At 49.4% G+C, this 16,671-nt stretch overlaps 1 protein-coding gene across 2 annotated transcripts in view; it reads left to right on the top strand.

Moving 5' to 3' along the window:
• The window catches only part of EFCC1 (EF-hand and coiled-coil domain containing 1), a 49,893-nt gene that overhangs the window by 27,735 nt on the left and 5,487 nt on the right, over window positions 1-16,671 (top strand). The window contains exons 3-6 of one of the 2 annotated variants that reach the window (XM_003409953.4): window positions 9,945-10,105; window positions 12,115-12,256; window positions 13,379-13,544; window positions 16,445-16,585. In XM_003409953.4, the coding sequence (XP_003410001.4) occupies window positions 9,945-10,105; window positions 12,115-12,256; window positions 13,379-13,544; window positions 16,445-16,585 (610 nt within the window). Of the gene's footprint in view, window positions 1-9,944; window positions 10,106-12,111; window positions 12,257-13,378; window positions 13,545-16,444; window positions 16,586-16,671 lie in introns of both variants that reach the window. The other variant, XM_064274805.1, reaches the window with a different exon arrangement.

Genomic DNA, 16,671 nt, shown 5'->3' with positions numbered 1-16,671 from the left:
GTGTGGTACTGGTATGTTGTTGTTGTTGTGTGGCATCAAGTCAGTTACAATCATAGCGACCTATAGGACAAAGCAGGGTTTCCTAGGCTGTAATTTTTATGGGAGAAGATTACCAGATCTTATCTCCCATGGAGCCTCTAATTGGGTTCAAACCACTGACCTTTTGGTTAGCAGCTGAGTACTTAAGCATTTCTCCACCAGGGCTCCTTGGTAGAGGTATAAGAATAGACATATAGACCAATGGAATAGAATTGAGAATCCGGAAATTAAACCCATACATCTATGGCTGATTGATTTTTGATAAGGGTGCTGAGCCCATCCAATGGGGAACAAATAATCTCTTCAACAAATGGTGCTGGGACAACTGCCTGTAGCCAGAGTGGAGAGGGAACGGGGGTGGGGGGGCGCAGAACTGGAGGCAGGAAGGTGTGTAAGGGGACTTTTCCCCACCCATAAAGTTGCCCTAAACACAATATTTTCTTGTCTCCTGTCTTAGTTATCTAGCACTGCTATTATAGAAATACCACAAGTGGATGACTTTAACAAAAAGAAATTTATTCTCTCACAGTCTAGGAGACTAGAAGTCCAAATTCAGGGCGCCAGCTGCAGGGGAAGGCTTCCTCTCTCTGTTGGCTCTGGAGGAAGGTCCTTGTAATCAATCTTCGCCTGGACTAGGAGCTTCTCAGGCACAGGGACCTTGGATCCAAAGGATGCGCTCTGCTCCTGGAGCTGCCTCTCTCCTCACTTCTCTCTCTTGTATCTCAAAAAAGACTGGCCCAAGACACAACCTAATGTTGTAGATTGAGTCCTGCCTTATTAACATAACTGCCTCTAACCCCATCTCATTAACATCATAGAGACAGGATTTACAACACATAGGAAAATCACATCAGATGACAAAGTGGTGGACAATCACACAATACTGGGAATCATGGCCTAGTCAAGTTGACAGATAATTTGGGGGGACACAGTTCAGTCCCTGATAACCCCTTAGAATCTGTGCTTTAGTAACTTCAACTCATGCTGGGCCTTGAGTATTAGGGGATCTGGACCTCTCTGATGTGAGAGCCCTGGTGACACAGCGTTTATAGTAGCTCAGCTGTTAACCAATAGGTTAGTGGTTGGAACCCATGAGCCACTCTGCTGGAAAAAGATGTGGCAACCTGCTTTCGTAAAGATTTACAGCCTTGGAAACCCGATGGGGGTAGTTGTACTTATGAGTTGGAGCCCTAGTTACTCAGTGGTTAAGAGCTTGGCTGCTAACTAAAAGGTTGGCAATTTGAATCCACCAGCCACTCCTTGGAAACCCTATGGGGTCGCTATGAGTCGGAATTGAGTAAAAAGCAACAGGTTTTTTGGGTTTTTTTTTTTTTTTTTTTTTGGTTTTGACAGGTTGGAATCCACTTGATGGTAACAGGTTTATTTTTTGGCATAAGTCAGAATCAGCTCGAAGGCAAGGCTTGGTTTGGTCTTGGACCTTTCTGGCTGGCCATGGAGAGCCACAGAAGATTTTGGATCAGGGTCAGAGCTATTTTCAAGAAAATGACCATGGCATCAAGATCTGATGGCTGTTGTATGAGGAGAGAATAGAGACCTGTTGAAAGGTCAGCTCAGTGTCCTTGGGGCTGGAGTTTAGAGGTAGCTGGACCTGCAAGCCGGGAGCTCCCAGCCTCTGGAAAAGTGAGGGAGAGGATCAGGCCAAGAGCACTTGGCACAGCCAGCCAGGCTTCAGGATGCCTCCACCCCATCCCCAGGCAGCTAAGCGAAGGCAGCTCCACCCCAGCTCCCCAGAGCCAACTCCAGGGAGCACATTCTTACACAAAACTTGAGTTAAACCACTGGACCATGTGACGTGTAGAGTTCCAGGTCCAACATCTGTCAGAATCTAGGCCCAGAAACTTCTAACAAAGACTTTCACAAACCAGGATACCTACTACTGAAGTGATGGGTTTGCATTCAGTCAATTAAGAAAGAGTGTATGAATATATTCATTTTTTTTTTTATGTGAATACATTCTGTTAGATTGACTCCTTGAAATTGCCGTTTTGCAGGTCAATAGCAGTAATAATCACCAATTCGGTACAGTTGAACCTAATACATGCAAACCTCCACTGGCTTCCACCATCTATAGGATAAATAAGGCCTGTATGAGTCTAGCAGTGGCCTGGCGAAACATGGAAGGGACAGTGGGACAAGGTCAGGTTTGGGAGGTTTAGGCCCAGGCTCAAATCCCCACTCTGCCCCCAGCCACCTCTGTGACTTAATTTTCTCCTCTTGTAGATAGCAATGTCATAGTTCCCAGGTGTGAGAGTACAGTGCGATGGATCACTTTTGTGTGGCCTTGCTAGCCATGATCTTGTAAATTCCACCCAAGTGAGGGGATGGGACTGTGTGGTAGGGTAACTGTGGCCCACCAAAGGGATTAGTCAGTTTTGCCATCCCTCTGGGCTTGAAATGAACCACCCCAGAGGCCGGAGAGGACTCCACCACCACCAAGGAAGAACAACCAGGACCAGAGAACACATCCTTTGGACCCAGAATCACTGTGCTGAGAAACTCCTGGACCCACCAAGCTGTAACCTCGAAGACGGTGAGAAGTGGTGGCAGAGAAGCAGTGGCAGGAGAGACCAGCAGGAGAGACCACGCGTTGGGCTTTCCAGCCCACAGAACAAGAAAGCTGAGTGCCTTTGGGCAGAGGCAGAGGGCCAGGGAGAGGTGTGCCTGCAAGTACTGCCGGAAAGAGGGTGTCCTGATGGAAGAACTGTATCCTGAGCATTCCTGAACCTGAATTGTAACCTGTTACTTCCCTAATAATCCTATAATAGTGAGTATTGTCTGTGAGTTCTGTGTGGCCATTGCAATCAATTATCAAACCCAGCAGAGAAGTAGAGTGTGCCGTGAGAGGGAAAGTTGGTAGCAGAATTGGTAAAGATGTTGGAGAGAAGAGGCATACCTGACCTCCACCTCATAGGAATCAGCCTTGGGCGGTTGATCTTGGTTCTCCTTTCCCCTTGTGAAGTTAGAGGAGGTCAGATGCTGTCCCCACACTATTTTTACAGAGCATTACACAAAAGAGCACACATAGTCCCCCAACCCAGAGCAGAGGGCTCAGTTCAGGCTGGTTCACCCCATTTTTCCCCCTTGTCCAGCCCCACTCTTGTTGACTCCGTGAGTCCTCCCCTCTGACCGTGCCACACCCCTTCCAGCGTGTAGGTTTGGCCCTGAGACCAGTAGAGCTGGTCCTGAAGAGCCAAGGCCTGTCTGCTGTCTGTGCCTGATGGCCTGAGGTCTTGCCCAGCGGACCAGTCCACTGCCGGCAGGGGCTGCTCTGCCATATCTTGCTGCTCCTTCTATCCTCTTTCTCCCTCCCACCTCCTCCCCATGCCTCTACTGACCTGGGCACATGGTAGATGCCACAAAATAGCATCTGTACACCAGCTATTTGCCGAACAGCCTCTTAACAGGAACCCTGGGCTAGACACTGGCATGGGAAGCTAGAGATGCCAGACTTTGAGTTCTTATGTATGACCTCCAGATGGCCAGACCCAGTGGCCTCTCTGAGCTGCTGAGGGGGAGGGAGGAGGAGCAGGTGGAGGATGACGAGGATGAACTCAGGGGGCAGGTGAGGAGCCTGAGGTGCCTGGAGAACTTGATTTTGAAAACTGGAACTGAGTCTAGGGCTCAAGGGAGACCAGAGTGGAGACACAAATCTAGAAGTCATCAACATTTAGAGCCATGGGACTGGCTGAGAGCCCTTATAGTATGAGTGTATGTGAAGAACAGAAGAGGTCCTCCATGGACCCTGAGGCACACCAGCATTTAGTGGTGAGGATGGAGAGGAGAAACTAGCAAAACAGACCGAGAAGGAGGAAAACCCAGGGAGAATGGTCTCCTGGAAGCCACGTGAAGCAGTGTTTCCAGTGAACGAGTAACCTAGCATCAGTTCTTTCTCTGTAGGTCAAGTCTGGTTAGTAATGAGAAACAGCCACAGAGTTTGTCGGGACAGCAGTCATGGGTGACCTGGTGGGGGCAGGATGTGATTTGGGTGGCATGTGGACGAGAGGCAGCTCTTTCAAGTTTTGCTGTGAAGTAGAGCAGAGAGAGGGGTGGTAGCTGGGGGAAGCATGTGGTCGGGGAAGGTTATTTTGTTTGCTTGTTTTAAGATGGAGACAACCCAGCACCGTTTGTATGATTGAGAGAATGATCTTATAGGATGATCCAGGGAAGAAGGACAGTGGTAGAAGCAGTTAAATACCAGTTCCTACGGCAAGAGTAGCAAATGCCAAATCTCCCTGGGGAAATTCATAGTTCTGTTTCTCTGCAGCTACATTTTTTTTTTAAATAAATTTTTATTGAGCTTTAAGTGAACGTTTACAAATCAAGTCAGTCTGTCACATATAAGCTTATATACACCTTACTCCTTACTCCATACTCCCACTTAATCTCCCCCTAATGAGTCAGCCCTTCTAGTCTCTCCTTTCGTGACAATTTTGCCAGTTTCTAACCCTCTCTACCCTCCTATCTCCCCTCCAGACAGGAGATGCCAACACAGTCTCAAGTGTCCACCTGATACAAGTAGCTCACTCTTCATCAGCATCTCTGTCCAACCCATTGTCCAGTCCCTTCCATGTCTGATGAGTTGTCTTCGGGAATGGTTCCTGTCCTGGACCAACAGAAGGTTTGGGGACCATGACCGCCGGTGCAGCCACATTTTACTCCTTGGAAAATTCCAAAGCATATCTTCATCTGTCCCACTCTTCTCATGGCTCTGTTCTTGGTGGCTTCCTCTTCTGGGACCTGTAGGCACCTAATGAGGGTGGCAGATAGGCTGGGTCACACCAGGCATGTGGGTCCCGGAGAAGCCTGCTTGAGTGTAAATCTGGCTCTCCCATTTCTAAGTTGTGCGGCCTGAGCAGGTTACTCTAGTGCTCTGTGCCTCAGTTTCATTATCTGTAAAATGGGGTTAATGATGTTGCCTACCTCATAAGGTTTAAAATCCTGAGAACAGTGCACCTAGGAAGCACTCTGAAAGAGCTAGTTGTTGTTGCTGTTAACGTACAGAGTTGTGCCTGGAGCACGCTGTCTAAGACTTGAGTGGCTGTGGGCTTGTGGGGAGTATAGGGACCCAGTCTACCCAAGCCAGCCTGTTCCAAGAACCTTTTAGTAAAGCCACTCAGTAAGGGCTATCCCACCATCTCTTTTTGTTTGTTGAAAGCCCTTAAATATCTTAGAAAAACTATCTGATAGCGGGAAGACTTTGATATTGTTTAGTTCACCTCCAACTCTGTTCCACCCCCTGAAGTCTCTTACCTGCTTACATACCTCCTCTGCCAGGAGCCTCACTCCCTTTCAGGGCAGCCCTTTCCTTTCTTGGTCAGCTCTCCCTGTGAGAAAATTCTCCCTCTCAGTGAACTAAAACCTGCCTCCATTTGGGTCTCCAACTCTCACCTTTGTTCCCCCCTCAACCTGGTCAAACACCACCCTCTGGGGGCATGGAACAAGCTACCCTTGAGTTTTGGACACAGTGACCTTATGTCCCTGCGTCTTGTCTTCTCCAGGCTGTGGTCTGAGCCTTTGGCATAGAGAGGGACTGTCCTCTCCCCAGTTAGATCTCAACTAGCATGACCTAAGCTCTAGTCACGTGGTTATTAACTTATAAAACAGAAAAGCTTCAGGTTAGCCCTGGTTTTAAGCAGCGCCTGATCCAGCAACTCAAATAATGCTACTAAGGCCCTTGTTTCTGTTGCCTTCATCTTTAGGCGCTAACCCTAGCCCCCCGCAGCTGAGGCAGTTCCTTCAGAGTCACAAATGGTCCCTTACAGTTCTTGACCTCATCCTCCCCCCTCACCAGGAGGGGAGCTAGATAGAGAAGAAGCTCCTCTTTCCCGGAAAGCAGCTCTTGTGTCTCACTGGCTGCCTGTGCAGCCCTGGATCAATCACTGTGGCCGGGGTCTGGGGTTATGCTGATTAGCTGGGGGCTGAGACTATGCAGCCTATGCAGCCTAGGGGTGGGTGGGGGTAGGTAGGTAGGTAGATTAAAAAAAAAAAAAAAACCTGGGTGAAATCAGAGAGCTATCACCAAGGTGGAGGGGGCAGCCACAGACAGCGCTGCCCTCACGTGCAGCCACAGCAGTGCCTCCTGTTTGGCTCAGTGGTTCCTCTAGGCGCCCGACAGCCCTCCGGATTCTGAGCCATCCCCTGACGTGACTCTTGCCTCCCGCAGCTGCCACAGCACATCTGCTCCCCTTCCAGGAGCAGCTGCTGTGGTTTCTGTGACACGCACACGGCCAGCAGAGCCCTTGGCCAGGCTGATGGCGCCTCAGCTTCTCTGCCTGCCCACGCTGTCCTGACCTTCGGAATTCAAAGCAGAGCTGGGGAGACCTCGGAGGTTGTCGGGTCCCACTGCTGCCAGTTCTTGTTGGTAGCCAGGGCTCGAAGCCAAGGTGCCTTACTCCAGGGCCCTGCTGCATCCAGGCTCCGTGTCCTGCCCCTGGGTGTGCTCTAGGTCCGCCTTAGAGTGGACTTGTGAGTGGCTCCAAACAGCACCCTCTGAGCTAAGTAGGAAGGCTCCTTGTTTTTCAGTAATGTTTGGTCCTGGGAAATCCACTAAAGTGAATCCACACAGAATGTGTGTGTGCAAGATTTGATTAGGACTTTAACTTGAAAAATAAAAGTAAAATTTATTAAAGTGCATTTGTTGTACTATTTGTTTATTAAAACCAAGTGATATTTTCAACTAGTCAGTCTTTCTTTTTTAAAAGTAATCTTTGTTACTAAAGTACAATGCACTAATTCTTAGACGTAGAATGATTCAAGGGATTATTCCTTTTGGCGTACTTTTTCCAACAAAATTGAGACTACTATGGCGCGCCCTTAACTTCGTTGTTTTTTTTTTTTTTTGCAGCTTAATCATAAAACCAAAAAAAAAAAAAAAAAACATTGCCATCAAGTCGATTCGGACTCATAGCAACCCTATAGGACAGAGTAGAACTGCCCCATAGGGTTTCCAAGGAGTGGCTGGTGGATTTGAACTTATGACCTTTTGATTAGCAGCGGAGCTCTTAACCACTGTGCCACCAGGGCTCCAGCTTAATCATAAGAAGGGCCATTTCTGCAAAAAGTATTTGATGGCTTGGTGGGGTTTTCTAGGGCTCTTCCAGCCTCTGAGCCGCTTCCGACGGGCCTGGCCTCTCCTTCCGTTGACCTTCTCCTCTTCAGTTGCGAGCTGGTCCAGCTGTGCCTCGTCCTCACTGCCAGCGATTTTGCCTGTGATTCAAGCAGTTCTCCAGCCTCCCTTTCACTGACCTACCAAACCTCTTGTTTTTCAAGACGCAGATTTTCACTTTGTACATGGTTGGCGTTGGGTTGATACAACTGGCCACTGAGGGGCGACTGAGTAAAGACACGAAAAAGTTGGGGCGAGGGGCAGATGCTGGTGTAAAGTCAGTTTGGGGGTTGCTGGAGTGGAAACTATTTTAATCAGTAGTCAGTTCATTAGTGAATATTTTCACATTATGACAGATTTTTCTTTCTTCTCTAACCTTGTCATTGGAGGCAAACAGAAAACGAATATTTAGAGGACCTTAGTATATCAAGAAAATTGATTGCTGAGGGCAAAGGAGATTCTCTGAAACCCAGAGAAGGGAAATGTTTCAATTGAAGTCTTTCATGGACAACGAATAGAATGTGCAATTAAAAGTAGCTGAGACTCTGAAGACTGTCTTGTTTTGTTTTGAATTGTATTGTAGTAAAATATATATAACAAAACATTTTGCTGTTCTAACAATTTTTAAGTGTAAAATTCAGTGACATTAATTGCACTCATCATGTTAGGCAACCATCACCACTGCCTATGTCCAAAAGTTTTTCACCACCGCAGAGAGAAACCCAGTATTCCTTAAGCAAAAACACCCATTCCGTTGTCCCAGCCCCTGGTAACCACTAATAGACTTTTATCTCTATGCATTTGCCTATTCTAGATATTTCACATAAGTGGGATCATATGATATTTGTCCTTTTGTTTCTTGTTCATTTCACTCAGCATAATGTTTTCAAGGTTCATCCATGTATCAGAACTTCTTTCCTCTTCATGAGTAAATAATGTTCCATTGTATAGATGTACCACATATTTGTTTATCCATTTGTTTGTTGATGGACATTTCGGTTGTTTCCACCTGTCGGCTATTGTGGGTAATGCTGCATTGAACATTGGTGTACAAGTATCTGTTTGAGTCCCTGCTTTCATGTCTTTTGGGTATGTGCCTAGCAGTGGAATTGTTTTTAGTTTTTTTGAGGAACCACCAAACGGTTTTCTACAGCAGCTGCACCGTTTTACATTCCCACCAGCAATGGATGTTGTTGTTATTGTTAGGGTGCTGTCCATTCGGTTCCGACTCATAGGGACCTTATGTGCTATAGAACAAAACACTGCCCAGTCCTTCACCATGCTCATAGTCATTGTTATACTTAAGCCCATTGTTGCAGCCACTGTGTCAATCCATCTCGTTGAGGGTCTTCCTCTTTCTCACTGACCCTGTACTTTACCAAGCACGATATCCTTCTCTAGGGACTGATCCCTCCTGATAACGTCTCCAGAGTGTATAAGATGTAGTCTCGCCATCCTTGCTTCTAAGGAGCATTCTGGTTGTACATCCTCCAAGACAGATTTGTTCATTCTTTTGGCAGTCCATGGTATATTTAATATTCTTCACCAACACCACAATTCAAAGGCGTCAATTCTTCTTTGGTCTTCCTTATTCATTGTCCAGCTTTCGCATGAATAAAATGGGACTGACTCTACTTTGAGGAGGCAGCTCTTCCCCAGTTGTCTTTTGAGTGCCTTCCAACTTGGGGGGCTCATCTTCCAGCACTATATCAGACAATGTTCCGCTGCTATTCATAAGGTTTTCACTGGCTAATGCTTTTCAGAAGTAGACTGCTGAATCCTTCTTCTTAGTCTGGAAGCTCAGCTGAAACCTCTCTGCCATGGGTGACCCTGTTGGTATCTGAATACCAATGGCATAGCTTCCAGCATCACAGCAACACACAAGCCCCCACAGTACAACAAACTGACAAAGTGTGGGAGCAGTGGATAAAGGTTCCAATTTCTCCACATCCTTGCCAATACTTGTTATTTTTCACTTTTCTGATAATAGCCATTCTAGGGAGTATGAAGTGGTATCTCTATTGGCATTGGCATTTGCCATTTTCCTAGTGACTAATGTCATTTATCATCTTTTCATGTGCTTATTGGCCATTAGTATATCTTCACTGGAGAAATGTCTGTTCAAGTCCTTTGCTCATTTTTTAATTGGGTTGTTTGTCTTTTTGTTATCGAGTTGTAGGAGTTCTTTATATATTCTCGAGAAGATTTTTTTTTTTTATCTCACCTATAATAAGAAGTCCAGAGATGGATGGCTTCAGAGCTCGTCAACTCAGCAGCTAAAAGATGTCAGAGAATTTGTTCAACTACTCTGCAATTTTCTTGGCCATCTCCTCGTGGTCACAGGATAGCTGCTGCAGCTCCAAACATCACATCCTCACATGACAATGTCCAAAGACAGGGAGGACAGGACGTTTCCTTTTCTGGTCCTTTTTTTTTTTTTTTCCCACAAGGGATGAAATTCTGTCCTGGAGGCTCCTCAGATTTCATTGTCTAAAATTGGGCTACATGCCCCTGCCTTAGCTGCAAGGGAGGCTGGGATTATGAATATCTGCCACTTCCCATTGGGTCATGGAATGCTGACTCTGATGGGACTACAAATGGCTGGGCCCTGGGTAGACAGCCAGTAGGTTAATCCCTGAGTCTACTTTGAGTGCCTCCTAGACAGCTTACCTGTGCAGAGTAAATAGTGGAAGAGGGTGGGCCCACCCCACACTCTTTCAGGGAATTGGTAAATACCGCTCCTCTTTCTCAGCACTTGTGGCTCTCCCCCTGCCCATAGGTCAGAGGTCACCCAGCTCTCAGCCTCATCACAAACCAGCCCAGATCCAGAAGCCAACAGTGGTGAACCTGAAGAGAGTGTGACCAGAGACCCAGGCCCTCCTCTTGAGGGAGCAGCCTGGCAGTCAGACAGCAGCTCTGGAAGCAGACGCCTGGATGAAGGTTGGTCCCTCACACCTAAGCTTGCCACTTGGCTCACAGTCAATTGGCTGTGGCCCTGCTCTGCTCCCAAGGGCCTGTCTGCCCCAATGCGACCACCCAGTGTCCATCAGAACTCCCCTCCCCTACCTGCTCAAGCTGCTCTGAGCCCACAGGTGCCCCTTTCCCGAGAGCATGACAGCCAGTTCGGGGGGTGGGGCACCCCCACTGGGAACTCCAGGGAGGCCAGTTCCAGTCGAATCCTTGTCACTTTTAGGCAGGGAGTGATTGGCTGCCCAGGGAGTTGGGCCAGAGTAAGCTCCCCACCATCAGAGGGGAGTAAGCAGGGACTGAATGGTTACCCCTCAAGAAGACCACATAGAGGCCCATGGTCTTAAGAACCTGAACCAGGCCCTGGTGCATATGGAGCCATCAAGATGAAGGGAAAGAGACTGGCTCTCTCAAGGGCTAAAAAATCTGACTGAGGTGGTGCCTGGGCTCACTGGCTCAGCCGTGGGCGATTGCAGAGGTGCTGCTGGGCTCCATCACTCCCACCCACCTTCAGAGCCCCTCACCTACCCAGCTTTGGGCGCCAAGACAATAACAATACCACACACGCATGCACACGCCCAAGTACACACATGCGTGCACACTTGCACACAGACATGCTCATGCACCAGGCACACGCACACAGATGCTCACATGTGCACGTGCTTATGTGCACACAAACGCGCACACACACACAGGCACAGCATCAGGAAATTCAGTGAAAAAAACCAGTTGTCAATGTTGGAAATGCATTGACACCATCAAAAAGTCATGACCCGCTAACTTCAGTTCTGGTTCTCTTTGCTCTTGGACACTTTTTACTAAGACAGAACAGGAGCATCATTAGTACACGCCACTGGAAAGTCAGGATACTCTCCGGTCAGGGGCTCCCGGACCTCCCAGGCAACCAGCACCACCTGGGAGCCTTTTACAGACACAGCTGCCCGGGACCACCCAGCTCTACCACACATGATTCTCTGGGGTGGGAGCTCGTAATTTTGTCGTTTCTTAAAACAGTTAAAACATTTTTTGCCTGCCAGTGGCAGATAATTCAACCTAAACTGACTTAAGCTAAAAGGAAATTTACTGGTTCACATAATTAAAAAGTGTGAGTAGGTTTCAGGCACAGCTGAAATGCCAGCAGATCCCTGTCCTTCGTGAAGCCCTCCCCTCCACTTTTCTTTGCATGTATTTACTTTCCAGAATGCTTTCCCCTGGGGGGCGGGGGACAAGATGGCCACACCCCTAACTCCCAGACCACAGCAAAGGGGCACTTCTCTTCCCTGAAAGTTCCAGTCAAAGTTTGGCCTGACTTTTGTTGGCTCAGTTGGACCCCCTGCCCTTCCCTGTGCCAGTCACTGTGGCACAGTGTTCTGTGCTCTGATTGGCCAGGCCTGACTCTCATGTCCCTGGGAGAGGGGGAGGGTGCCCAGGGAGAATCAAGGTGACCACAGCTGACCCCAGGGTTCTCTGAGGCTCAGTCAGGTTGGCGCCCACCACCCAAAGCACAGCAATGTTGGGGACCCCAGATGATCACATTCATGACACCCCCTTCCTCCACATACTCTCAAAGGTTAAAAGTATTCAGTTCCCTGAGAGTTGAAAATTCATTTGACCTGGTGCCCCATACTCTGACCCCAACACCTAAGAGACAGCCTGGCCTTCTTTGGCTAGGACTGCCATGTTCTAAGATGGAAATAGTGCTCACCTCTGAGACCACAGACAGGCCCTGGCTGTTGGATCACCTCTCCCAGTGGCCCTGTGTACAGTCTCAGGGAGGGGCTGTGGGGGGCCCAGCCTCATTCCTGGGCAGTCACACAGAGGACAGTACTGTCCTTGGCAGTTGCTGGGTGCTATGGGGAGTGGGTAGGAGCAGACATCTGGAGAAGGTAGGAGAGAACATCAGGTCTCCCCTGACTAACCACATCCCATTACCCCTTGACCCAGCGCTTGGCTTTGCTTCCATGCCTGTGCTTCTCCAGCAGGGGACGAGCAGCTCTTCCGCTCCGTGGAGGGCCAGGCCGCCTCGGACGAGGAGGACGCCCAGGAGGAGTGGCGGGAGGGGCAGAGGCCACCAGCGGCCGAAGTCAAGAAGCTGCTGGCAGGCCTCTCTGGCTGCGGGAGTGGGTGCGTGTGCCAGGCAGATGTCCAGGACCCGCCTGCAGTGAGCCACTGCTTGTCCAGAGCTTGGACTTGGGCGGCCCACCAACCTGGTCCAGTCCTGGCTCTGTCCCCTTGTCTGTTGGGGGAGCATTGTGTGGGGATTCAGTGACCTTGGGGTGGTTGTGATGACTTCCCACCCCTTTGGTCACTGTCCCAAGAGATGTCCCAAAGCCCCAGTGTCCCTCTCTGACACAGCAGACCCTTCCCTAATCCAGTTTCTTGTAACAAACACTGTTTCCAGCCCTTCATCCAGCCTGGCCCTGGGTGGGCACTTTCATATGTATTAGTTTTTTTAATCCTCATGGCTACCCTAGCTGAGGATCCCCAGGGCACCTCAGACAAGTTGTTGGACAGCCCTGAGCCTCAGTATCCTCGTCTCTGAGATGGGACAGTAACACCTGTCTGGTGGAGCTTTGGTGAGGATTTGAGAACAAGGATATAAAATCCTTAACAGGACCATAGTAGGTACACCACTGGAGGCAGCATTGACTTTTATTATAGTGTAAAGTGCTGTGAATTTCTGAGGTTATTGTTATCACCAAGTCTTTAAGTCAAGAAACATTTGTTAAGCACCTGCTATGTGCCAGGCAATTGTTTGAGTCCTGGGAAAACAGCAATAAGACAAAGGCCCTCCTCTTCTGAAGCTTCTATTCCATGAAGAATGACAAATGGGTAAGGGGCAGAGTGAGTTGCAGGGAGATGCTGGGACGCCTCCCTGAGAAGGTGTCACGTGAGCAGAGATGGGAAGGAAGTGAGGGCATATACAGTGTAAATGTCAGGGAAAGAGCATTCCAGGAAGAGGGAATAGCAAGTGCAAAGACACTGAGGCGTGTTGGAGGGACAGGGAGCAGGTGCCCTTGGCTGGAGGACAGCGTGTAGGGGAGGTGTGGGGCTGAGGTCAGAGAGGTCACAGGAGCAGATCAGGTGAAGTCTTTGGCTTTTCCTCTCAGTGATGGGGTAGCTGTGGGAGTGTGCTGAGCAGGGAGTGGCCTGGCTCAGCTTTTGGGAGGAGGCAGGCTTAGTCATGGCTGCAGCAGATGCTGGAAGGCAGCTTCTCACAGCATTGGTGCTCTCTTTCAATTGCAGGTGTGACGGCCAGCCCGCCAAGAAGCTTATGACCTACTTCAGCCACTTTGGCAATGCAGACCACACCTGCGCCCTGGGGGAGCTGGAGGCCCATGTTGCCATGCTGGTGGAGCAGCTGGGAACCCAGGGCTGCGGCAGAAAGACCCTGGGGACACCGGGGGAGGAGGTCAGCTGGGCCCCAGAGGTTGAGGGTTGGACCCGAGGGAGCTCAGTCCCATTCACAGATGAGCACACCAAGTGAACCAAGACTCAGAGAGGAGACGTGATTTCCTTTGATTTCAATGTAATGAGGAATCTTTTACTGGAACATGGAGCTGAGAAGTACAGGGGTAACACGAGCATCAGGCACAGTTGGATCCAGGGACTCAGACCAGATTATCTCCACCCATTCAGCTCTGTATTTCTATGGGTGTTGGCCCCACTTTCCACTACTTCAGAGGAGCTTCCTCCATGTAGGTGAAGAAGGGAAAGCAGGACCACAGACAGTTCCAGGCTTTCATTGGCCCACCTGAGAAACCCCAGAGGGAGAATGAGAGTCTTAGTCCCAGTACACAAAATCTCAGGGAAGAACTCCAATTGGCCCAGCCTCAGTCATATATCTGTCCCTGGGTCAATCCCTGTGTTCAGGGGGAAGGGCAAGTTTCTGTGATTGGCAGCTCACCACAGTCAGAGGAAGGAGAGCAGGGGCAGTTTCCCAAAGGAGAGGGAGTGCTGCTCCAAGTCCAAGAGGAGGAAGCGAGTCTGGGCAGGCAACACTGACAGATGGGCCCAAGCAAAGTGTCCTCATTTTGGTGAGGCCACGTAGCATTTTTCCAGCCTTATCTACTCCATAGTGACTTTTCTATTCACAGTAACCAGACGGGATGATATTAAAAGTTATTCCACGAGCCCCTAGCCTGCTGTACTTTGCCAACAGTGGTTTTGATATAAGATAGTGTTTTGTTTTATTGTATACCTGAAATTCTAAATATGTCCTGTTTTTCACATATCTGTGGTCTGATGCAGCCCTCTCTCCTTAAATAATAAAAACAATACCAGCTAATACGCATGGCACACTAATCATGTGTGAGGCTCTGGACAGGCTTTGCTCTGTGTTATCCATGAAGAGCCAGATGAGATAGGGATGGGCGGGATGTTTGAGCCCACCTTTGAGGTGAGGACCCAGGGAGAGAGAGGCCGGCTGGGCTGGGCTTGAAGCTGTGACCTTAACCACCCCACTGTGCCACCTCAAACCTGCTGTCTCCTTCGGAAGACCATTTGGATGAGTCACCGGGGGGTGAAAAGACAGAGGGCCTGTTTAGTCTCCAGCCTCTCAGTAAACGAGATAAAAAACCAGGACAGAAAAAAACAATCCCTTGAGCATTTCAATAAATTGGACAAAGTTCATGGTCATACACATATTTTGTTGAGATCTGCAAAAGGAAACGAGGATGAATGTTGTTAAATGTAGACCAGTGTGGCTAGTCCACACCTTTCCAGTGAAAAGGGGTTTATAGCTCCTCTGATTTCTGGGGCCTCTGTCTCGGAGTGGAGCACCCCCTACTGTGAGAGGCCCTGAAGAGTCTAAAAATGTGATTCAGAAGAAAGGTTACTCACCTTAAGTCAGACTGCCTGGGTTCAAATCCTAGCTTTTTTGCCCAGGGCAAGTTCCTCAACTTTTCTGTGCCTTGGGTTCCTCACCTGAAAAATGGACAAAATGGCAGTACCATGCTACATGCATCAAATGGGTTAACACTTGCTGTGAGCGCTCCATAAATAGGAGCTATGGATATCGCTGTTTGGAAGTAGACACCTTCTAGTACTTTATATGTCGTACTGGTCTTATTACATGTTTAATGTTGTTGTTTCCTCTCCACCATTGCTCTATTGCCTTTGATGTCTTGGCCACGCCCACCAGAGCACCCTGCAGGACATTGCAGCCGTTGTGGCTGGTGAGGGGGAACTGTACATGCGAAGTGTGGTGCTCTTAAAAAAATCTATTGCCATCGAGTTGATTCCGACTCATAGCGACCCTATAGGACAGGGTGGAACTGCCCCATACGATTTCCAAGGATGAATCCTAACCTTTTGGTTAGGAGCCTGAGCTCTTAACCACTGTGCCACCAGGGCTCCATGTAGTACTCTTAACCATCCTGAAATAAAGTGGCAGGCACAGTCTTCCAAAGGGCACAGCCACCACCCCTTTTCTAAGTAGACTTTAAGGAAATAGGGGGATGGGGGCTACAGAAGTAGACACTTCGTGAGATGCATGGGCTGGGAAGGCCCTTGGGTCCTGAGCCCGCTCTCCAGACCCATCTGCAATGGGGTCGCCACTGGCCTGGTCTCCTCCTGCCTGGAACTCAGAGTGGGCCCTGAGCCCCGAAGACTCAACACCTACCTCCATCGACACCAAGTGTAGGACTGCCCGGCTCCTTGCACACGTCCTTGCAGGTGGACATGTGACACTTGTGCGATACCCTCTCCCAGGGGCAGGTATCCTGGTGGGACTAACCCCCACTAGCCAAGGTGGGCAGTGACTTGGGCTAGGCCAATCAGGCCCCTCTCCCTGGTTCTCAGTCTTGGAGAGGGCGGGGGAAGAGTTGGAGCAAGGGGTTTGAGACATTCCTGCTGTCTGATCCCCATAGCCGCCCCATTCCTAAGGTCCTCCAGCTGCCAGTCCTTTCTGTGAGCTACCCACTAGCCTGCCAGTAAATTCCTTGGTGTGTAAGCTAGTCAGATGGGTTTCTATTGCTTGTAATCAAAATATTTTTAAAGAAACCAGATTGAGAAACAAAGGGAGAACAGAGTCCTTGGACTAAGAAACAAAATATGCACCTTCTTACATCAGTCTTACTTGCTGTGCAGCCTTAGACTGGGCACTCAGCCCCTCTGAGCCTCAGTGCCACCCTCGAGGGGACAGGGTGGTTTATCTTCCCTGTCACCTAGCATGTGTTGGAAGACCAGATGAGATGACTGCTGGGCAAGAGGCCAGAGGAAGTCGAGACAGGCCACAGGCCTTGCGTGGGGCTTATGCCATGAGTACCAGGGAGAGGGCAGCTTCGAGGACTGAGCCAATTGCTCCTGCAGGCAGAGCTGCAGCGGAAGGTGGAGGAGAATGAGCACCTGAGGCTGGAGCTGCAGATAGTGGAGACGGAGAGGGTACGGCTGTCCCTGCTGGAGGAGAAGCTGGTGGACGTGTTGCAGCTCCTGCAGAGGCTCCGGGCCCTGGTAGGATCACGGGGGGGAGCCGGGCACTCGGGATGGGACGGAGCCCTGGGGAGGGGGCCCTGCCAGAGTCAAGCACTGGGCTGTGG

Source organism: Loxodonta africana, chromosome 22 (genome assembly GCF_030014295.1).
Source record: "Loxodonta africana isolate mLoxAfr1 chromosome 22, mLoxAfr1.hap2, whole genome shotgun sequence".
NCBI lineage: Eukaryota > Metazoa > Chordata > Mammalia > Proboscidea > Elephantidae > Loxodonta > Loxodonta africana.
The sequence above is the reverse complement of the archived record's forward strand: the minus strand, read 5'-3'. Positions and strand labels throughout refer to the sequence as shown.